Genomic DNA, 25,253 nt, shown 5'->3' on the forward strand with positions numbered 1-25,253 from the left:
ATAAAAAGAAGAATTGTATTGGCCAACAGATGCTACTTTGAATATCGACGTCGCATGAACCACGAGCTGTATCTGCTGTACAACGACATCAATATTGTTAAACGTATCGAGATGCAGCGATTGCGTTGGCTAGGCCATATCATAAGAATGAGCTATGATGACCCCGCTAAAAAGGTGTATAAACACGGACCACTTGGCGGTGCACGCAGAATTGGCAGGCCAAGGAATAGATGGCGCAAACAAGTGGATGATGAGATGAAAAGGCGCGGTATTCCAGAAAGCGAAGCAACAAATAGAGAGAATTGGAGATCTTTTCTTAGTTCGGCCTATAGAATAAATGTTCTGTAATGGGCCAGCTAAGTAAGTAAGAGGATGTTAGCCTAACCAGCTAACGAAACGAACCGTCGCATAGCGGTTGATGTGTATGTAGGACTTCGCCAGATATCAATTTTTCAATGTAATCTCCTTAGGTCATAAAGCTCGATTAATTAAATTAATTAAAAATCTCACAAATAATGGCCTTCGCCCCTAAAAAGGCAAATACTTAAAAAAAGAAAATATTTATCGTCAAAATTGATTTTATTGTTTTTCAAAGTATTCTCCAGCATGGTTGATACTCTCTTGCATGCGCTCATACCATTAGTCGAAGCACTTCGATTGAGACACCTCAAAAACAAGATTGTTGAAAGGTTCAACAGCATCTTCTGGCGATGAAAATGTTGATCACGCATTTTTTTTTTGATGTGCGGGAATAAAAAGATGTAACTTGGTATCACGTTAGGGCTGTATGGATGATCGGACAATAAGGCATTGGTTTGAACCGATGTGTGAGAGCTCGCATTGTCGTGGTGCACAATGATTCGTCATTTCTTGTTCGTTTTTACGAATTTCTCCGAAGACTTTAGGCAAACAAATTGACTGTTCTGCCTTGCTCAAGTAGAAAAGTCGCCACAGCATCAATTTTGCCGAAGAAACATTCTGTTGCTGTTTTATTTCGGGCTCATGCTCATACTTTTAGATCAATGATTCGTAACCTGTGACAAAGTATAAACGTCTTTGGAAGCACCGCGATCGCATTTTTTCAAAATTTATGTGCACACATCGACACGATCCGATTTGGTGCGATTGTCATATTGTGCGGGATCCAAAGAGAACATACTTTTTTTACAGACAGTTGTTCATATCGATTGTATGCTGGTGGAAGAAATATTATCCAGGTCTGAAACCGTGCTGTCTCTTAGAGACGCTACGTATCAAGAGTATGACATATTCTTCTCTTGATTTTATGAGTCTTTCGTAAAGCTTTTCTCCTGTCTTAAGCATACGACGATGTCGCAGTTGAATCTCCGTTTACTAATAAGAACCAGGTGTTACTCTTTCCACGAAGATGGAAAGCTTCCTTCTAACAAACAACCGTTGCACATGCTCAATCGTATGTCTGCTCATGCTTCAGCTCTATTTATTTTAAACTTTGTGGGAGTGGTTATGGGTTTCCTGAAACAATGTACATATTTACAATATTTTCCATTTCGTTTGTTGGTGCTAATTTCTTCATGACAACATTAAATTTTCCAGTACCCATATCTTATAGTTTTGGTATTGATTTAGTACCTCCATTGATGAGGATTTCCATGGTTCTGTTTACTTGTTCAAAAGTACTTCACTATTGTGGCAATGGTATGCCTATTTGCGCGATTAGTCCTTGGTCCTTTATTTAGTGTTTTCTGTGGTTGCCGTATATATCTCAGGGACTTTCCCATTGATGATTCTACTTGTGATATTGTCTGATACCATTGTAAACTACCATTAATAAACTAGTGACAGCCTGATCGGCACTCATGCCTAGACTCAAGATAAGACTACTTTAAGAAATAAACACATTTTCATTAACAAAAGTTGATACGATGGATTTCGAGCCAATTAAAATCCATTGTATTAAAGAGGAGTCGATAAATTGATAGGGATTGCGCCTCAGTTAGTAGACGGGTCTGAGTAGGCGAGCACACGGCAAACAAAAAAGAGAGAATATGATATTTAAACTACAAAAGAATTTGTATATTTTCCGTCACAATAAAATATATTCTGATCCACCAACCTTTTAAAGCTTGTAGACGTTTCAAGTCTAAACTGTCAAATGTTTAAGCCATGCCTAAGTTGAGTCTCCATGTGAATATCTTAATATGTTGCAGGATTACGTTAACTGAACAAGATCCGCATTTAAAATTAAAAGAATCTTTACGTAATCTGCATTATTAAAGTAGTAAGGAAAGGATCAAAGTCGGGAGGGTCCGACTATATGATACCCTACAACACTGTGAATATGTAAAATATATATGAAAGATATATATAAATCTAAACTGATTTCGATATAATATGGCCCGATAAACATTCCAAATTTCATCAAATTTGGTGCAGCAAATACGTGAAATCGGCTGAAAAATATATATGAGAGCTATATCCAAATCTGAACCGATTTCGTCAAATCGGACGTATATAGCGTGTGTGGTGCAGCAAATACGTGAAATCGGCCGAAAATATATATGGGAGCTATATCCAAATCTGAACCGATTTTCACCAATATGGCTAAAAAAATGATATTCTCCAATTTTCAGTTAAATCGGACAATAAATTCGACCTGTACGTTGCGAACGGACGGACGGACATGCATAAATCAACTCAGAAAATGATTCTATGTATATCCCCAAAAGGAACTTTTGCATGTTACATACAAATGCACAAAGACATAATACCCCTTACCACAGTATGGTGTAGGCTATACATAGAAGACTGTCTTTGATCTTTTTTATCTTTTTAACATCCCTTAATTATGAGCCGAACTTTAAGAGCGCTAGCACCCATCTGTTAAAGTGACAGGAAACGGCGATATCGTAGAGTAGACTCGTGGATGTTGGAAATGACCTAATAGTATGACCCATAAATCGGCACTCTTTGTGACTACAGATTCTGTTATCATACTCAAATGTGACAGTAACTTTCCTGTTTAGATTTCCCCAGTTTCTGAAATCAAACTTTAGTGAATTAAGTCACATTTGAAACACACCACACAACAATTTCTCTCCGTTTTCATCCACCTAATTCAATAACCCTTTTTTTACTACGAAACATTTCACAAAACTTTTCATTTAAAAGATATAATCAATGACGAAGTCATGACTATCCCACACGCGAAACGGATTTGACAGGTCTCGTTAATGTTTGCCACTTTTATTTTCACATGCTGAGATAGAGAGGGAGAGAGACAGATGTGAAAGGAGGAGTTTTGTTACGTTTTGTTATTTCAGTTGTAATCTTTATGGGATTTATTTACGTCATTGAATTTTCTGCCATTGCTGTTAAGCATTGTTCTTTGTTCTTGTCGTGCCCCAAACGAATTCTTCATACTTTTCGTCGTTGTACATTTCGTTCGTTTCGATTTTATTTGATAACATTAGCCGTTTGTTACAGCTCTTATACTATTTTGTTTGTTTCGCTTTTTTCTTTTTTTGTTGTTGTCGTTGGGTTATTTTTTGTGGTTTTAGTTATAAAACCGAGAGCTTATAATTTATGGGAAAAGTTATACAACATTCATTGAAGAAGGATGACAGTCAATTTGGTAGACAAGACATTTTATTTGCGTGATGTGGCAATAAAATCCTTGGCAGAATAATATAGAAATGTTAAGTCTTCGAAGTTCTAGGGATTGATATATCTTCAGATCTTTATTGAAGTAGAGAGTTACGCGTTTGAAAGGACATAAAGAAGAGCAATATGAAACTTTTTATCTTACAAGTTTTACGTTGGTCGACATTTTACAGATTTATCACAAAAATTTCTGCAAAACAATTTTAAAAATTCAAGATTTTTAAATACATCCAACGTTTTAGTAAAGTTGGACGTCATTTCTGATAAAAGAATAAAGAAAAATTCGAACTACGTTGCCCTTGTTATTTTATTCTTTTATCAGACATGACATTTACTCAAATGTTGTATGTTTTTAGGGCTTTACACTCCTAAAAAAATATTGCATTTTTAAAATTATTTTGCTGAAAATTTTGTGATAAATCTGTTAAATGGGGCCCAAATTGATCTTTAAAACAACCACTATCTGAAGAAAGAGTGCTCCTTTAAACCATTTCTGAAAGAATGGGGTGTTTCTATAGAACCTTTCTCAAAGAAGGGGTGTTTCTATAGATCCTTTCTAAAAGAATAGGTGATTTTATAGACCCTTTCTGAAATAAAGGGTGCTTCTATACACCCTTTCTGAAAGAAGTGGGGCTTCCATAGACCCTTTCTGAAAGAAAGGTTGCTTCTGTAGAAACTTTCCGAAAGAAAAGGTGGTTCTATAGACCCTTTCTAAATGATAGGGTGCTTCTATAGACCCTTTCTGAAAGATATGGTGAAACTTTCTGAAAAAAGGGTGCTTCCATTGAACCTTTCTGAAAGAAAGGGTTGTTTTATAGACCCTTTCTGAAAGAAGGGTTGCTTCTGTAGAAACTTTCCGAAAGAAAAGGTGGTTCCATAGACCCTTTCTAAATGATAGGGTGCTTCTATAGACCCTTTCTGAAAGATATGATGAAACTTTCTGAAAAAAGAGTGCTCCTTTAAACCATTTCTGAAAGAAAGGGTGTTTCCCTAGAACCTTTCTCAAAGAAGGGGTGTTTCTATAGACCCTTTCTGAAAGAGAAGGTGGTTCTATAGATCCATTCTAAAAGACAGGTTGCTTCTATAGACCCTTTCTAAAAGAATGGGTGATTTTATAGACCCTTTCTGAAATAAAGGGTGCTTCTATACACCCTTTCTGAAAGAAGTGGGGCTTCCATAGACCCTTTCTGAAAGAAAGGTTGCTTCTGTAGAAACTTTCCGAAAGAAAAGGTGGTTCTATAGAACCTTTCTAAATGATAAGGTGCTTCTATAGACCCTTTTTGAAACACAGGGTGCTGCTATAGACCCTTACTGAAACAAAGAGTGCTTCTATAGACCCTTTCTGAAAGAAAGGGTGCTTCTATAGAAACTTTTTGAAAGAAGGGGTGCTTCTATAGACCCTTTCTCAAAGAAGGGGTATTTCTATAGACCCTTTCTGAAAGAAAGAGTGCTTCTGTAGACCCTTTCTGAAACAAAGGTTGCTTCTATAGACCCTTCCTGAAACAAAGGGTGCTTCTATAGACACTTTCTGGAACAAAGAGTGCTTCTATACACCCTTTCTGAAAGAAACGGTGCTTCTATAGACCCTTTCTGAAAGAAACGGTGCTTCTATAGACCCTTTCGGTAAGAAAGGGTGCTTCTATAGACCCTTTCTGAAAGAATGGATGCTTCTATAGACCCTTTCTGGAAGAAAGGGTGCTTCTAAAGATCCTTTATGAAAGAAAGGGTGCTTCTACAGACCCATTCTAAAAGAAAGGGTGCTTCTATAATACAATCAATTCTATAAAACAATCATGTTGTGAAAGTTTAAAACGTCTGCAATATTTTAAAATCATACAGATATTGGGACTCCATAGCGTTAAATCATAGCATACACTTGTTGGGACCATAAAAGGATGATTAACGATTTTTTTAAACAACCATTCGATATACAGCAGTACCAAAGACGATTTTGGTCCCTATTGACTAAGCTGATTTGATAAAAAAATTTACACTATTACCTGTTTGACATTTATTTAATTAACTACATTCACACGACTTCTCTCTCTCTCTCTCTCTCTCTCTCTTTCGAACTTAAAACAATGCCTAAGTAGTTACGAGGTTTAAAAAAAGTTTTTTTCTTCTCTTCTTCTCAAATTCCACACCATTATTTTCTCTTCACAAATTTATAACAATGAACGAAAATTTATATCATCGTCCGCGATGTCGTCTAACTAATTTTCCTGGTGCAGTCGTACATGGTAGTAGATGGCCCAAAGTATCCATGCTAACGTTTTTTTTGTTGATCTGAATAAATGACATCAACTGAGAACTATGACAAGCAGCTTGTTGACTTGTTTAAAATCTACTTTATGATTTTTTCCCACAGGAGGAGTACTACAGCAACTACAACGAGTTATGTATGGTAAAAGTTTTCTAGCTACACATAGTTGTTACAAAGTTACATAAATACATACGATGCAATGTGATGGGAACGACGACTGCATAAAGTGAAAAGAGCGAACAAATGGTGAGAAAAACAATGCGTAATGGAATTTGCTTCGGCAAAGATAACTATGAACTAGAATTACATACATGGCGTAGGTGATTGTCGGAGTTCTAGACGCTATCGCTTGATTACTTTACAGTGGGACAAAATGCTAACATGCTTAAAAGTATATAAACGTGTTATCCAATTAGTGTATAGTGTTCCATATGCATGATATTAATATATTATATTAACACACACATGTTCCGACAACATAACAACACAGTCACAAGTCATTGTCCAAACATGCAAACAGCAGCAAAATCCATAATGGATACCAGAGAGAGAGAGACCTCCACCAAGGAACCCATGGTATGACCAGAAGTTTCCTGCTGTTACCGTAGAGAATAATGCGGCATACAGGGCTATCCTATCTATTTACACGAGGTCTTCTGTAAATAGAATATTTCACGAGTTTTTACCGCAATATAAGACCTCTTATGCTTTTAGAAGGCTTCAAGTGGTCTTATACCTATAGAAGACCTAAAGAGTACTCTGTCTGTAGAGGCCTTAGGTGTATGAAACATCAAGCGGTCTTCTGACAATAGCAAACCTCAAGAGGTCTTGTGCCTATAGAAGACCTCAAAAGGTCGTCTGTCTATAGAAGAACTCAATAGGTCTTCTGTCTATAGAAGATCTCAAGAAGTATTATGTTTATAGAATATCTCCCGAGTTCTTATGGCAATATAAGACCTTTTATGATTTTAGAAGACTCCAAGAGGTCGTATACCTATAGAAGGCCTCAAGAAGTACCCTGTCTGTAGAAGGCCTTAAGTGTATAGAAAAGATCAAAGGGTCTTTTGTCTATAACAAACCTTAAGAGGTCTTCTGTCTATAGAAGGTCTCAAGGGGTCTTCTGTCTATAGAAGACCTCAAGACGTCTTCTGTACGTAGAAGATCTCAAAAGATATTCCATCTATAGAATATTCCACGAGTTCTTATGGCAGTAGAAGGCCTCTTATGATTTTAAAGGACTCCTATAGTGAGAAGTACGCTGTCTGTAGAAGGCCTTATGTGAATAGAAAACATCAAGGGGTCTTCTACTTCTTTGGCTTAAGTTCCGAAGCCTTGGTACTTGCAGTCCTTGTGTGTTGGTGTGTTAAAAAAAAAAATTTAAAGATATCACATGAACCACAAACTGTATCGGCTATACAACGACGTCAGCCTAGTTAAACGTAGAATGAGCTATAAGTCATAAGAATGAGCAATGATGAGCCCACATTGCGAAACACGCAGCACTGGAAGGCTAGTATTCGAAAAACACGATGTTCCAAATTGGAAATGTTGAGTAACAAATAGAGTGGAATCGAAATCTCTTCTAAATTCGGTTTATAGGACAAATGTTTTGTAGAGTTCAAACTGAGTAAGTAAGTAATGGGGTCCAGAAAGACCTTCGTTAAAAATTTGGTTGGTTGCTACCGTGGTGCAATGGTAAGCACGTCCGCCTTGGACTCATAAGGTCTGCGGTTCGATTCACAGGCCGGGTAAAAACATCATACTTTCCAACAGTGGCAAAATACCCCTCAGTGTAATGAATCGTCGTGCACACATTTATATGAGAGAAGTCTCATATATGTATATTGGGAACATATATATGTGCGGTGGGTTAGCAGCTGACCTGTATGGGACCAGAGGCGTCAAATAAACAGGAACGCATACCCGATAATTATATCGTAATCACTTTGTGTCGCGTTCACAAATAAGGAAACAGAACAGTGAATTCAAACTACGGTAAAATAAATCTTGTTTTCATTACGGAAAAAATTCTATCTACCACCTAATATAAACGACTAAAGTGTATATTAGTGGTAGCTCCCCAAGTGCCTTAGGATAGAAGAGTGACCTGCAAAAATGCTAAACTCTGTCATTTTAGAGATAACTGGGATAGGCGTACTCCAATTTTAGGCACTATAAAATTGGTTGGGTTGCAACACTTTAAACTTTGTCGAATCTGTGTTAATGTGTGACCTCAACCATCTATCCTGTGGTGAAAAAAATTTATAAACTATTTCTGACAATCCTAAGTCACTGTATTCCTTTCCTCAAGCAAAATATGCTATGAAACTCACTTAAATAACTTTGACGACGACAATGGTGATGATGAAAAAATTATCAGGATTTGGCGTTGCGGTACTTCCGTACATAAATTGTTTGTTTCTGTTGAAGGTATTTGTGTTGTTGTTATTTTGTTGCTGATATTGTTGAATGTCATTACGCGTTCACTTGGCAAAAGAAGTATCAGAGATCCGTAGTTTCAAATATGTATATATGCATGTACATACAACCAACATTCTAAATCACCTATTCTGCCTTACGGTAATGCTGATGATGGTGTACAATATTTCAGCCACATATCATGCTCACATACACACACACCCGTACAGATAATGTGTGTTGTTAGTTCATACTTTCATTTTATATTTGCTCCAACTAACTTTCTGTCCACCCATTTATCTAAACACTGGTGGTCGGTCGGTTTGCTCCTTCCTTTCCGTCCATTTGTTGGATGCATGTACTCGTACACATGTTGGCACAAAATGTTTTGACGTTTTTTCGTGGTATGGTAGCCTACCACCAAGCATCAGCAGCCGCCATCGTGCATGCATGAAAACATGCGAAAATGTATGTGGCTTTTCACTTCCACACGTTTTCACTTCTATGATTTTTCGGTGGGTTGGTAATTTGAAATGCGGTTGTTTTCACCTCCCGCCCCCCATTTGTACCCTGTTGATACACGGAGTTCAAAATGTAACGTATTTTTGTGGTGGGGAAAGGGCAACTGTAGGCAGTGAACTCTTTGGAGAGTTTGGCACGTTTTCCAGGAAAATATTCTGCTGCCTTGTACGAGGTGTGGTCTCCAAATCCTTGTATAAGTTGAATGAAAGTTTATATCGAGGAGTTGACTTTTGTGTAAACCGAACAGATGGTTATAATTATCGGTAAGACTGGTTAGATTGTGATGACAAGTAGGCTGAGCGCCTGCGGTAGGACGTGTTGAAATTTCATAACTATTAAGTAATAAATCATTTATTTTCCAAATGAGGCGAACAAGTTTTCTCCCGAGATGAATGGCAAAGAAAGCACACGCATGAGAGTAAAGAGGTGTGGAAATGATAATTTGCTAATTAATTTAATATTTTAGTGAGAGTAAATATTAAATGGGCAATGGCATGGGAAGAAAAAACATAATGTAATTAGGTCAGAACAGAAGACAATTAGAAAAAAATCGCTAAAGACAAGTGGAAAGCAAGTTATGGGAGATTAACACTTCTAATTATTTTCAAAGGATTACTGCATAGTGAGAACCATGACCGCAGTCGTTACTTGAGTTTCGAACTTGCGGGTGCCAATACAATCCACCCATCCAAGCGAAAAAAGGGCAATGCGTATCAGCTCAGCGATACCTGATTGTTCTGAAAGTAAAACTGATATCAGTTCAGATAAGCGTTGGTAGGATGACAATAAAGCATAACAGAGCAGAAAGAAGCATAAACCAAGAGGCAATGCAATACGATTTGATGACAGCAATGGTGTGCCAGCAGCTTTCCGCTGAGGGCATTGAAATCCAAAATACATGTCAGTCAGGAATCCACAAGACTATCGTTAGAAGCTGCTCAAACTTCTTGCCCCACAAAGCAGCAATGGTGTGCCATCGGCTTTCTGCTGAAGGCATTGAAATCCCAACCTCATATCAGTCAGGAATCTACAAGGCTATCTACAAGGAAGCTGCACGGGTGAATGAATACAAGGTAAGCACGCTTTATGTGGAGAAGTGGAGCATGCAATGCGACTGCAAACACCTCGAAAGCTTTAAACATCAGACCGTGGCCCTTAAGAATGAATTTATAAAAATAAGGTTGGCTGCGTTTAAATTGGAGGATGGAAAAGGTCAAACAATTATACGTGTGGACGTCAGTCTACGTGGAATTCAGGAACAAGAATACCAAGTAGAGTAAACATGGAGTTCCCCAAGTTAGGGTGATATCACCGGATATGTTTAACCTCCACCTTTCCTGTATTACACCCCTTGCGAACGGAATTGCTATCGTAATGTATGTGGATGATTGTACGATCTTGGTGTCAGTTACCTTCCCGGATGGCATGTGTGAAAGGCTTAATTTCTATTTGACTGATATTATCATTTTTTCCTCGCAAGGGATATGCAAATACAGTAGAATCGCGATAATTCGTATAAGCTGTCGGTACCTTGAAGTCATTTCCTTCGCATTTTAACTTCGCTAAATCGAAAACCTCGACAATTCGTATAAAATGGCCGGTCCCTTGGATTACGAGTTATCGAGATTCTACTGAATGGATTTCAGAGGTGAGCACTGAGTTGAATGTCATGGTCGATGGTAGCAGAATTCGGACCACCAACTATCCCAAGATTCTAGGAGTCACAGTCGATAGCATGTTCAGGTTGTTCGCGCATGCCACAGCCATCGGCAACAAGCTGAGATGTAGCAACAAGGTCCTCAAATCCATAGTCGGAAGTACTTGGGATGCAGAGAAAGAAGCCTTGTTGACCACATATAACGCGTTAGGTTCGACTGTGGTAAGTTATGCAGCGCCAGTGTGGTCCGCGAATATAAAATATTCAAACCAGTCAGAATGCCGTTGCAGTACTTGGTCGGGTGTAGTGGTGAGAGCCATCGTAACCAATATACGCTGAATAGGACCCCCTCCATACAGGAATATCAGGAGGGATCTTCATGATCTAGAAAGAGAGGTCCAACGTTATAAGAGAGAACCCCTAGATCAACTAGCCTGTCAAGCAGGTTTAAATAGCAAGGTCACCCCACACTCAAGTTCAGCATCATGTGCTGGATCACGTTTTCATGGAAAAAGAGCTCCATGGGTAGACTAAATTGGCAGTAATTATTGGATGAGTAATTATGCTCAATTGAAAGCATCCTTCACCATTGGTAAAACCGAGATTAAGGAAACAACGGGCAGGAGAGACGACATAATGTTTCACTTTCACCCCACTTCCGTCAATTCACTGAGAGGAGTGAGCTGTAAAATTTAAGCAATTCCCAAATATCTGCAATGCACACTGAAACTCTCGTTCTAGGCCATTCTATCTCTTCTTGTGTTTATTCTGATGTCTGAAACGAGGAACAGGTAGCGTTAAACCTGTTCATTCGCTTCATACTCACGGGCGGATCATTGATCAATTGTTCTGTGCTGAAGATTTTGAAGAACTATCTGCAGGTCTAAAAGCTCTCAATGTTTGGGGACCCACTGGAACAGATAAATCCAATTAGCATTGCCCGAAGTAACCAGTGATAGTGCGATCAGTGTTAAATCATAAAAAATGGGTTAAATTCGTCAGGGCCGAACTTTTTATACCCTTTATCACGTCTTGAATTGAAGCAAAATAATTTATGAAAGTACTATGTTCCTCAGCCACGGTGTCTCAAACAAAACATTGCCTTGTATTAACAATTTTCCGAAGAAAATGTTGTACCCAAATTTCGGTGCGAAAATGTGAGAAAGAACCCACGAAATACAAAAAAAATGGCGGTATCCTTGCATTTAGGCCATATTAAATCGTCGATCTATACCGACAATTATATGTAGGTATGTATAAAACAAACATACCATACGAAGTTTAAATACGAATTTTTAGTCATTTCTGTGCGATAATGAGGCTAAACCATGGAAATACAGAAAATCGGAAGGTACGTTTCTATGGAGGCTATATCAAAACTTGGACCCACTGCAACAAAATTCTGGGTGAAAGGTAAATGCTACCAACGAAAATTAAATATGAAATTTCAAGCATTTCGGTGCGATAATGAGGCTAAAACCTTAAAATATCGAAGATCGGGAGGTACCGTTATATGGCGGCTATATCAAAATGTATACCCATAGCAACAAATTTCAGGAGGAAAGCACAGAGCTCCCAACGAAGACTAAACACGAAATTTAAGCCATTTCGGTGTGGCAATAAAATACCGAAAGTCGGGAGGTACCGCTCTTTGCGGGCTTTATCAAGAAATGGACCAATATAGCCCCTTCTGCAGCAAAGTACGAATCTCTGCCTTAATTACACCTTTTTTTCAGACGTAGTTCGAAACAATTTAATTGTTATTCGAGAATTTAATTTGTAATTCAAACTGTTCCCTTAATAATTCGAATTATTCCATTTGTAATTTGTATTATTCCATTTGAAATTCGAATTATTCTATTTTTAATTCGAATTATTTCATTTTTAATTCGAGTTATTATACTTATATTTTAAATTGTTCCATTTGTAATTCGATTTATTTCATTTGTAATTCGAATTATTCCAGTTGAAATTCGAAACAAAAAAATTAGAACATTTTGGGTTGCATTGGTTTCATATTTATTTTCCGAATTACAAATAAAGCATTTCGAATTACAAATAGAATAAATCGAATTACAAATGAAATAAATCGAATTACATGTAGAATAATTCAAATTTAACATGGAATAATTCGAATTACAAATGGAATAATTCGAATTATAAGTGGTTAAATTTGGATTACAATTGGAATGTTTCGAATTACAAATGGAATTCTCGAATTACAAATAAAATGATTCGAATTTAATCTGAAAAGGTGTACACCATTTTCACATGTAATTCGAAATATTTCAGTTTAAATTGAATTTTGAATTATTTCATGTACAGTTGGAGAATTCCAATTGAAATTCGAATTCCATTTCCATTTGTAATTTGATTTTTTTCATTTGTAATTTGAATATTTTCAGTTGAATTAAGAAATGAAAAAAAGAAATAATTACAAATTTCGATTTTCACCGTAGACATATTATCTATTGGACTTTTTTGCTCAGTACAATTTCAGTAATGAGAAACGTAAGTGTCCTATAAGTTGATTTTCCTTCCATACAAATCGCCCCGGCCTAATTGTACATATTTAAAGGGTCTCCGACGAAAATGTCAATGTGTTATAAACCGAATGAAAAATATAATTATACCCTCCAATATATGCTGGAGGGTATAAAAGACCAACTTTCCACTGAGATTTATCCTCTCCAATGACAACGTGAAGATTTAACTCCCTATGTTAAGTGAGTTTGATGAGCCTGTGTAATGTCATACACATATGTAAGTGATTCTAAAGCTTGTGTTCAATTACTCGCCTTGCATTCTGTATGCTCGGTTTCGATTCACGGGGCAGACAATATCACATTGTCAACAGTGGTAAAATACACTTCAGCGAAATGTTAGCAACAATATATGAACATTTCAGTCATGTGAAACTTCTCCAAAAGTCCCGTATCGGCTATAAAAAAAAATTGGGGTGCACTCACTCTCCCTCCTCCCTAAAGTGTTTAGTTTTGTAAGATTTTAAGATTGCCTAATGGCCTGTTTCTCTAAGACGATTCGAATTCAAATTCGGTCGAATTGCTATCAAACTCCTATTGTTGTAGAAAAAAATTATGTGATTGAAAACACAATGAATCAAATATTTTTCAAAAAACAGAAGTTTGGTAGTAAGTCGAACGAATTTGTATTCGAATCGTCTTAGTGAAACAGGCCATAAGTTTGAGTACAATCGGAATATATAAGTTTCCATGGGCCTTATATATAGCTAATATTAAAATCCGAGCCGATTTTCAAAATTTTTTTTGTATTAGTTTTTTAGCCACAACGAAGAACTGGTAAAATTTATCATCGATTGGACAATAAATGTGGTCTGTAGAGCGATTTAGTCAAAATTCGCCTTTATATATATATATATATATATATATATATATATATATATATATATATATATACATTAGGGAGGCACAAAAAAAAGACAACTTTTTTTTTAAAACGCCTACTCTTTAAAATTTTTTCCATTTGATCCAAAAACCTTATATATAAAATTTTATGGCGATCGGTTAACGTTAACCCGTATCACCAGAGGCATCTTTGTTTCCATTTTAATTTGTATGGGGCCAAGGTACATTTTCACGAAAATTCTCTAAAATCCGCATTTATGATCCAATCGATGAAATTTTTAAGCGATCGGTTAACGTTAACTTTTGCCACCAGAGGGACCTTTGTTTCCATAGTAGTTTGTATGGGGTCAAAGGTGAATTTTCACGAAAATTCTCTAAAATCCGCATTTATTATCCAATCGATATCATTTTTTTTACCAGTTCCTTGTAGTGGCTAAAAAATTATACAAAAAATTGTGAAAATTGGATCAGATTTCGGTATAGGTCCGATAGTCTGATTTTAGATATTTTGGGCTCTATATAGCTATACCGAAATCTTATCAAATTTTCACAATTTATTGAAGGATTCGTTTTTTTCGCCACAACAATAAACTGGTAAAAATTTTAAATTTTTTTAGCCACAACAATGAATTTTCGTGAAAATGCAACTTTAACCCATACAAACTACTATGGAAACAAAGATCCCTATGGTGGCACAGGTAAACGTTAACCGATCGCCTAAGAATTTCACATATAAGGTTTTTTGATCAAATGGAAAAAATAGGGATTCGGCATTTAAAAAAAATTTCGTTTTTTTGGGACATCCTTATATACAAATGTGTATGTATGCTTCGACTGCTGACGACTTTTCACTAACGTTATACTGGCCAATTTAGAAAAGTCACAATTATAAATTCGTAAAAAATATTCAAAAAAGACTGTGGATTCTGGTAAACAAATATTTAAAAAAAAATTAAAACATTTGTAGTAGAACCTATTACAATGGTGTTACAAACCCCAACAGTATTCCGAGAACACAACTACCTATTAACTATTTATAACCAAACCCGGAATATGTAATATAACTCTGTTGCACTTACTCTTGCCTCGTATTCATGACGAATTCTCTGTACAGTTGAATTCGTCAGTTACAAATGCCCTCTGTTAACCACATATGTATGTATGTACCAGGATGTATGTATGTTGTGACTAACAACTGGGCCCACTTGACAGACCATTTGATGTAATATGTATGAATGTACATCAGTGTGTGGGTAGTTGGATATTTGTTGAATAAATGACCGTAGAAATATTTTTGAGATTTAATTTGAATGGACATTTTTTTACCTTTTTAAATGTAACTCGTGGTGCTGCTCCCCATGTACCATAATCGTACATCAAGTTAAAAGATGCATTTTTTATTAAAAAAATGGTTGTGTGCAAATGTTTTTCACATGCATTTATTTTTACATATCATATTCCATATAGGAATAACATGCAACGAACGTTATTTAAAATTCATATATGATAATTGTTTGATGATAACCGACACGGTTCGCCTGAACTAACTTTAAATTAAAGGTGCTTACACCTGAGGAGTTTTTGTGAATTCTGAAACTACAATGTTTATCACGGTGCACCGTGCCGAGGTGCGCCTTAACTAACTTTAAATGAAAACCGCTTACACCTGGGAAGTTTTTGCGGATTCTGAAACAGCAATTTTTATAGATGAGACAAATCCAAAAACAAGAAAAATCGGGGTTAAAGTTCACATTTTTAGTTTTTCAGGATTTATTTAAAAAGCGCTCCGTCGATTTTTTTGTTTTTTTTTTTTTATTTTTCTCATCTACAATGTTGTTTGTTTCAGAATTAGCAATAACTTCCCTCGTGTAAGCACTTTTCATCTAAAGTTAGTTCAGGTGCACCGTGTCGCCAGTAAAACTAGGCATCCACGGTAAACCGACTGCTTTTAACTACTTAAGGAAGCTGGTAAAACGATAATAAGACATAAAAATGCACACCCATACATACATCTATCTCCCTTTGGATTTTTGAAAGCATTTCAATGTAAGTGTAAGAGTGGTTTACTAAATTGAAAATAATCTTTTAATATTCTTATATAGTGCTCATCACCAAGGAATAAGAGTTAAAGTGTAAGGTTAGAATATATTTTAAATTAGGAATGCATTTTTAATTTGAAATTTGATGTCTATTCTATTGTTAATACCAAAAGTCAAGTGTTATTTGCGAATCTGTAGCCAGACTCGTTATATAGAAGGTGCAGTTAACGCACGGAAAGGTGTTCATTAGAAGGTCGATATTACGACCTTACAAGAGGCGATGCATTATTTTTAGATGCCATGGGACCTGACACGAATTTGCCTGAGGCTTTGTTGATAGCGGGAGGCAACAACATTTCGTCTGGAGAATCAATCTGGGGAATGTAAGACTACGTGCAATTCCAATAAAAAATCGTTTTTAATTTGAAAATAATTTAAATTTGTCCGTGCAATTCCAATAAAAAATCGTTTTTAATTTGAAAATAATTTAAATTTGTCCCAGTTTTGTTGCTTTAAAATTTAAAATCACTTGTCAGAGACATATAGAGAAACGCATAGTAAGAATAGTAGTGCTGTGCTGCTTCTGAAGAGAATAATGCAGCTCAAAGCTGGCAACTTAGCCAATGTAGAACACGAGAATGGTATCGCGAAAAAATTGAGGTAGGAATAACATGGCAGGAAAGTGGATTTTTTTACCTTCAGCCTAATATGGTGTATAAAATTGCAATATTCGCCGGAAACCTAAAATATACATATATATATTAGAGTGACCCAAAAAAAAAAAAAAAAAAAAACAAAAATTTGTTTTTTGGAGCACCTACTTAACAATTTTTTCCATTTGATCTAAAAACTTTATATATTAGATTTGTGTCAACCTAGCGATCTTTGTCTCCATAGTAATTTGTATGGAGCCAAAGGTACATTTTCACGAAAATTTTCTAAATACCACAATTATTGTCCGTGGAATGTGGAAAGGGTATTATAAGTTTGTTTTGGTAAAAATTCATGTAACACCGCGAAATGTTCGTCGGAAACCTCCAATGTGGTATACCAATATTCATATCTCGACGAGATAAAGCGATTTTGAGATGTGTGTCCGTCCGTCCATTATAAATTGTAAACACGCTCCAGGTCGCAATTATGGACCGATCGTCACGAAGTTTTGTATGAAGGTCGGGTTCAGACCAGAATAGATCCCTATTTTTATTGGTGATGATCGTGAAATATTTAGCGGGTGAAATGGACCAAAAACATAATTTTTATCTAATTTTGTAGCGGCTCTGTAGGTAGGAAATTGTAAACAAGGTAAGAGTATGTGACGAAGATGAAGCTTACAATTTGAGATGATGATTAGATAATATTTAGAGTGTTAAATGGACCACAACTTTTGTGTGAAAATTGGGAAAATTTGTAAAATACAGCGTATATCTTTATTCTTGGAAGACATATTCCGGGTAAATAGGCTATACTTGGAAAATAAACTTTTGACCTTTCTATTGATGCCAATTGTGTTGGTGTACATGATAAAATAAGAGAGTTATAGCCTTATAAATCCAATTATTTGGTTGTAGTGTAATAATAAACACGCTAAAGGTCGCAATTATAACTCAATAGTCACGAAATTTTGCACGAGGTAAGACTTTAGTTCGAGGAAGATGCCTACAAATTTGGATGATGATCTGATATAATTTAGCGGGTGAAATGGACCATTACTTTTGTATGAACAAATATATACATTTTATATTTGGTCCATATTTTAATTTCTGGAGGGCATATACCGCCAAAGTAGCCTACATATGAAAAAAGAACGACTGACCTTTCCACTGATACAAATTGCAATAATGAGTTTGGTAGATGCTATAATTGTCTCTATCATGACAGAGAAATTCCCAATTTGTGCATTATTGCGAATTACGTGGAGCATTGTCCAATTGAATTTTTTTATACATATCGCACCAGTTCAACAGAAGGGTAGTAACTAAAAAATTTAACATTTTATTACGAAAATAAATTACCACACCCACTGTAAAAATCTTCTTTGTCTATTCTTTCGTCAAAAATACCAGTATTTTACTTTTCATACTACTATTTATGTACCAACAGTTTTTGTCTCTATTGAAAAATAGAAAAGTTTGAGTTGCTACCTTTTTGTTGAACAGGTGCGATAAATTGCAGCATGGGGTCGCTTCACTTTTTTGAAATATTAATGTTGGTGAAGGTGAGGGCACCACTGACCTCCTCCTGGCGTATAATTTTGGGATTTATACATACAACAATTTACCGCCAAGTCCGAACGACGTGCCCTAAGACACCACTTGTAGAGAAGTTTTTCATGGCTGAAATACTCAGAAAATGTCGTCAACATTACTAAGAGGTATTTTGCCACCGTTGATCGATTCCCCGGCCAGGTAACTTCAAACGGTGGGAAAATACCCCTAGTAATGTTGGCGACATTTTCTGAGTATTTAAGTCATGTAAAACTTCTCTACAAGTGGTGGCTTAGCGCACGCCGTTCGATTCAGGAAATATGAATCGGGGTGTACTCATTGATATGAGAGAAGTCTCCTTTGTCCCTTATGGGATGTTTGTGGAACAATTACTCGTATTATATTATTATTTAAGCTTGATGTGATAAGGTGGCAGAATCGACAAAGTTATTTTGTTATATTATAAGTTTATTTGTTCCATAAATGAATTTTGATTTGCTGAAAGCTAATTTCCAGGGGTAGAGGTGTAGAGAATCACATGGTCGGCCCCGTCCGACTGTAGTCTTTGCTTAATTGTTTTTAATTTCGTTTACTTTCAACATGACGGCGCTACGTGCCACAGAAGCAACGTAACAAAAGCTCTTCAACAGAAAACAATTCCTGACCGTGTTACCTCTCGAGGTGGTGATCAAAGTTGGAGAAATTTAAATTCTACGTCAACAGACCAGTACCGATTCCACACTTCTCAAATACAGCTAATGAGGCCGTCGAGGGCATAGGGCAGCAACTTTCCGATTTGATTATAAGAAAATTCATGAAAATAATATTTTCCTGTAAGCGTGCTCGAGTTGGGCATTTGGCTGATATTGTTTTTCATTATTCACCTGTGGAAAGTACGTGGAAAAATTCTTTTAATTTAATTGAAATTCATAACCGACATCGGTCTATTTTACTCACATTTGCATTCCCATACAATGTTTAAAAATATGAAATGAAAAATTAATGAACATTAGGGCTATAATCAAAAAATACCACCCCAGTACCATGTGCGGAATATTGTCCTGATAAAGAAAACGCGTGTTTTCGTTCGATTCGGTGAGAAAAGTTTCGGCACCGACTGTGATTACTAAAGCCCCTTTGATATTTTTTCCATTTAAAAATTTAAATTTGCTTTGTTTGAATAAATATTTGTAGAAAACAAATACGATTCTCACAGGCAAAGACATTAAAAACTGTCTGTAACTTTCGCGAATTCGTTGCAAATGACCACATATCCTTTTGTCCGATAGGTGCAATAAATATGAACATAAAATTCGCGAGTTTATAAAGAAAAACAAAAAATTGAAATATTGCCAAAGTGCATTAAATGCATTTTGAAATTGAAATTGATTTTAAATTAGATTAAAACTATTCATAAGTTATTGCGAAAAGCGTGCATTTGGTGCTGAAACATTTTTCGCGATAGAGAAAAAATTACACGGTATTTCATATTATTTATATTTTTCATTCTCTACACGGCTATGCGGTGGTATTTTTGATATTTGCAAAAATTGCAAAAAAGTTATAACCCTAATGAACATATTACCATGAAATTTATTCTCTTGTCTATTGTATCTATAACGCGAACTTATCTCAATTAATGGAAATGTATTTGTTTGCTTATTAATATTAAAATGAATTTCCTCTAAAAACTGAGAAATATTTGAACAACAGCTGGTTGAAGAAATTTTTTCATAGAAAATTCTATGAATGTTAATAAGTTTTATAAAGATTTTTTTAAATGTATAAACTTTTATAATTAGCGTCTTATTTTGCATTTCCTTAAATAAAAGTTTAAATATGAAACATTTCTTATGGAAATATGGGAAACGGAATATGGATTTTTTGTGCAAAGAAATAGCTTGTATGCCTTGAACACAGAATACCTGTTCTTCAATCCGTAGCCAAAGAATCCGTAGGCAAAGAAACTCAGTATAATATTAACTAAATTATCATTTGCAAAATCCATGCAAATGTGTCGTACTATGATCTCGGTGATAAAAAGCATGTACATCCTATAAAAGAGTTCAAAACTTTCGCGTTTTAATCCAGTCTTAATTTATCAGAAAAACGTTCGCATTTGTTCGGATCTTCTACAATAGTTAACGTAAATACCACAAAAGTTCCAAAAAGCCTTATATATTGAAATTCCATATTCCTTTTCTAAAAAAGACCACAACATTTTGAATATCTCCTAATTTGAAAAAGAATTTCGGTGATGTAGCCTCTATTCGATCAGCCCATGGATGAACATCTTAACATTGAGGGTTTCTCTCGGTCGACAAATTCGACAGATATTTTTTTACAAAATAAATAGACTTGAATTTTCGCTACCTTTAGCGTGACTTTAATGTCTTGAGATTTTTTGAAAAAGAATTTCGGTGATGTAGCCTCTATTCGATCAGCCCATGGATGAACATCTTAACATTCACATAGACTGAGGGTTTCTCTCGGTCGACAAATTCGACAGATATTTTTTTACAAAATAAATAGACTTGAATTTTCGCTACCTTTAGCGTGACTTTAATGTCCTGAGATTTAAAATGTGTGAAGCCATTACAGTTCACCCTTTATTTTACAAACTATTTACTTAATTTCTCAGCACATTACACTTAATGTTTAGTCTTAAGTGATTTTCTGTGTTGAGGAATTAAGAGGTAAAACGAAAAAAACCAAACAAGCTAGCCAACAACCCTTTCTAGCCATTTTAAGTTTCAACAGCAGATAAAGAATTTACGATAAGCACTTCGTTAATTTAAAACAAATCGAATGTTAATTGAGCGTTCTTTTCATAACACTTAGTTGTATTGCTATGACAACTAATCTAATGGTCGAATGATACTAAGGCAATATCAGCAGCATTACACTAACTACACTAATACGATTTAAGGTATAATGCACAGACACAATGTACATACTTATGTACATTGTACATATGTAGATATATGCGAATGTTCTTGGTATGTGGTATGTTGGAAGGTAAAAAAACTACACTTATGTAAAACTCAATGGTTGGCTGGCTATTGGATGATGGCTTAACTATCACTAGCTACCCATACTCAAGTTTTTACATCTACATATGTTTGTATGCATATAAAATAAAATTGTTGATAAAAAAACCAAATAGGAATGTCATTTAGCATGGACTTTGGAAACGGCTATACATACATTTCATACCTTGGGTAGTCGGTATTTATGCCAACTAACGCCTCTGCTGCTTCTTCGTTGCATCCTGATGAGATCTGTTCCCGATTCGCAATGGAAGGTGTTTTCATCGAGCCAGGAATTGAGAGAGTGGATGCTGGTTTGCGGAGCTATAATATAAATGAAAGGAAGAAAAAGTGGGAGAAAATATTTTAGTTATGTGAATTTGTAAAAAAATCTTAGACTAGAATGCTATGAAGTTGGGGGTATTGGACTACTGGTGTTGGCACATGTAATACTACTTCTATTTTTTTCTTTTTTGGAAGGTGTTTTGCCAATATTGAAATTCAAACGACATGTAACATATTGTTTTTTTGAAAAATATTTTTGTTGTTAGGAATGTATTCATTGTGCATTGCTAATTAGCTAAGAAACATTTGTGCAATACAAGCAGGGAATGCAAGCAAGTTTGTCATAACATTTTAGAATATTTCGTAACAGAAGCTGAGAGATATTAACACTTATAAACCAACAGATTATACGATTTCCATATTTGTGGTAACTCTCTCAATAAGGCATAAATTATTCAATTAGTTCAACTAATCCACTCAAAAGCTATTTTGTGAGATTTTGTTCACCAGAGGGTTGCTATGAAGTAGAGTTGGACAAATCTAGTTCGTTTTTCGTTTTTCTATCCTTCTAAATATTTCCCAGACTAGGGGAAACGGGAATCACAAAATAGCCATTACCGGGGATCCGGATTTCCCGGGAATTTTTTTTAAACACGAGGGTAGTCAATGTTTCTTGAATTTTTCATCTTTCCACATACACGCAGAAAAATATATGCTAAATAAAATTGAGATAAATTACAAAATGTTGCAAATATATACTTGTTTGGACACAAACAAATTATGTTTGGATCCGAACAAATATTTGTTTTGGGACTGATTGCAAACAAATATATGTTTGGATCCAAACATAATTTGTTTGTGTCCAAACAAGTATATATTTGCAACATTTTGTAATTTATCTCAATTTTATTTATTTGGGTACAAACATATTTTTTATGTTTGAACATATTTTTATGGGTGGAGAGAGAATTTTTGTCAAAGAGAGTAACAATAGGGCTGTTTTATTATAAAGAGCTGTGTGTATGGTGTAATAGGAGACTCAGAAAATTTGGTGGTGTGCTTAGTTGGTGTTAACCAACGTAGCAAGCGAAGAGGAAATGAACAAAATGGTATTAATTATGTTGTTATTTTTTCAGTTTTCTAAACACAATCTTTGACTAAAGACGGTAAAGTGAGTGAAAAAATTAGAGTTTTGTTTTTTCTTAAAGAAGTGGTGCTTTTTATTATTTTAAAAGCCCAATACATTTTATAATTGAGAAAAAATTATGAGAAATTGAGTTATAGTTTTTTGAGGGGGTTTTCAGACTTAAACCACTATAACTTCTAAAGATATTATTCACCCCTTTAAACGGAAGAAGGATCATTAGAAATCCGTTGTAAGATACCCAGATTTTCACTACTTTTACCGTTATAAAAAAATAAAACGAAGTGATCCCAACGAACTAAAGGCATTGTCGTTGTCCATGGATCCCAACACGATATAATTTTGCATCAGAACACTTGAATATTTTTCTGGTCAACTTTTGTCATTTATCGACATTTTTCGAAAAGTTTGCACCTTCTCAAGGCCGAAACTGCCTGAAGAAGCGTTTCAATGCTTTCGCGATTCATTAGAGAGTTTTTAATTACTGTCTTGGCTACAATTTTTGTATTTGTGTTGGATCGAAAATCTAAATGGTTTGGCTGTTATATGCCAAAATATCCAAAAAACGTCAATAAAAAACATAAAGTCAAAATCGGGAGGCTCGATTTTCACGGTAGATATATGGTCCAGTTGACTTTTTTGCTCAGTTCAATCCCAGGAATCAGAAACACGAAGGGTCCATAAAGGTTTTCAAATCGCCCTGGCCTAATATACATACATACCCAGTAAAATTTGAAGGAAGAGGTTCCATGCGATGACGTGATTTCATGTCATCTTTTGCATTGGTTCAAACGAAGTCGTGAAAGACCCGATCTTTTCATCAGCATTTGAAGCCATGCAAAGGAAGTCGTGAAAGATCCGATCTTTTCATCAGCATTTGAAGCCATGCAAAGGAAGTCGTGAAAGATCGGATCTTTTCATCAGCATTTGAACCCATTCCATCGATCCAATAGAGATGAATTTTGTGTGTTTTATTTATACACATTTTCTAAATATATAAGATTATTTATTTACATTATGCTTGATGTTGTCGGAGACTCGAAATCACAACCAACTCTCGTCGTATTGATAATGTCATTGCAAAGGGTTGGTGAAAATTATATGCCAAAGCATTGGTGGAAATGACATGCCAAAGCATTGCACTATAGGTCAAACGGGCCATTTTATTGGCCAAAAGTCTTAAAGTTAAAACAAGTATTTGGTTTAAGTTAATATAGCGTTTTTAGATTTAGGGAGAAAAATGGAACAACGTGGGCCAAAAAATGAACCCTTTATGAACCAAATACACAACTGGTACTTTAATCCTTTGGGGACAAAAACTGGAACTTTTGTTATTTGTCTACAGAATTGAAGGCATCGACGTCTGATAAGTCCAGAAGCTTTTTTGTTGTGTTTCGTTTTAGTTTTAATGTGAATATGCCTTAAAATTATTACCTTGAAAATCCCACAGTATGATGTGACATATTTTGACTATAACTGTATATACTTATAAAAGATTTGTAAATAATTTGACTTTAGAATACAGCAGAATGTTGTAGACTCCAATTTGGCTAACATTACTTGGTAAGAGGTTTAACCCTGACTTCAAAAAAATCAATATTATGGAAAATGTGGTAACCTAAAATAAGTTATATAATTCTTGTCGAGCAAATTTACGCAAAATCACACAAAATTGTCTGCATTCAGCACGAGTTAATGGACCAATTTCAATTTTCACTTTCATTGCCGAACGTTGCCGAGAGCGTACATAACCTCAAAATGTTCTACTTTCTTCGAAAATTCAAAGTTAACACCAATTTAATAACTATTTATGCACATAAATGATGGTATGAGGGCATTTTTGATAAATATATATCGAATACTTTCTAACCAAATCGTTACTTACGCTAATATTGTGATTTTGTTTCACCCTGAACGTATACAAGTAAACCTATTTTGTTAACAAGTTTTTAAAGATATTTGGATAATACATATTTGGCAGCCTGCCATGTAACGGTATAATTTCTCATACAAAAACAAAATTTATTTTTATTATGTTTGAAGTGTTTCTTACAAGAAAGTAACACAAAATAAGTGAAAATACAAAGTGCGAAATCTGACTTTTGGCCAGTAAAATGGGCTGTTTGACCTATAGTGCATTGGTGAAAATGACATGTCAAAGCATTGGTGTAAATGACATTCTTTGGATCCAAAAATGAATAGCATCTTTTGGGGTCCACGCTCATATAAAATTCATCGATGAAGATGCTAAAAAGATGACATGCCAGATCACTTTCACCCATGATTGAATGGCATCCTTGGCATCGAACATTTTGCTGGGTATGTACATACATACATACATATGTACATATATTTGAAATATGGATGTACATATTTATTACATTATATAATCATTTCATTCCAGACGCCGATTTCCCGCTGATTATTTCAACTTTGAGGAAAATGTGCTTTATTTAACAACTAAGGAGAATCCTTCAACGGTGGATCTATCTAATTTGTTCTATTTAAAAATGCGACTTTTTATAAATTATTTTATTCAGTTTTTCTATTTTTACAGCTTGTTATGTATTTCTTTGGATTTTTATATGTGTCTATGTGTCTGTTGTTGCTTTTTTAATTAATATTTCTATGCCTTTCAATGAACCACCGCCATTTATAAAT

General features: G+C 35.2%; 1 protein-coding gene across 50 annotated transcripts in view; it reads right to left on the bottom strand.

Annotated features, from left to right (window-relative positions):
* Positions 1-25,253, bottom strand: part of SK (small conductance calcium-activated potassium channel) — an 877,735-nt gene that overhangs the window by 258,113 nt on the left and 594,369 nt on the right. For 41 of the 50 annotated variants that reach the window (XM_073973813.1, XM_073973828.1, XM_073973827.1 and 38 more), the window contains one exon: positions 21,342-21,487. In XM_073973813.1, the coding sequence (XP_073829914.1) occupies positions 21,342-21,487 (146 nt within the window). The remainder of the gene's footprint in view (positions 1-21,341; positions 21,488-25,253) is intronic. The other 9 variants (XM_073973810.1, XM_073973808.1, XM_073973803.1 and 6 more) reach the window with 1 other exon arrangement.

This window comes from Musca autumnalis, unplaced genomic scaffold, assembly GCF_047663935.1.
Source record: "Musca autumnalis isolate F117 unplaced genomic scaffold, ASM4766393v1 scaffold_3, whole genome shotgun sequence".
Classification (NCBI taxonomy): Eukaryota; Metazoa; Arthropoda; class Insecta; order Diptera; family Muscidae; genus Musca; species Musca autumnalis.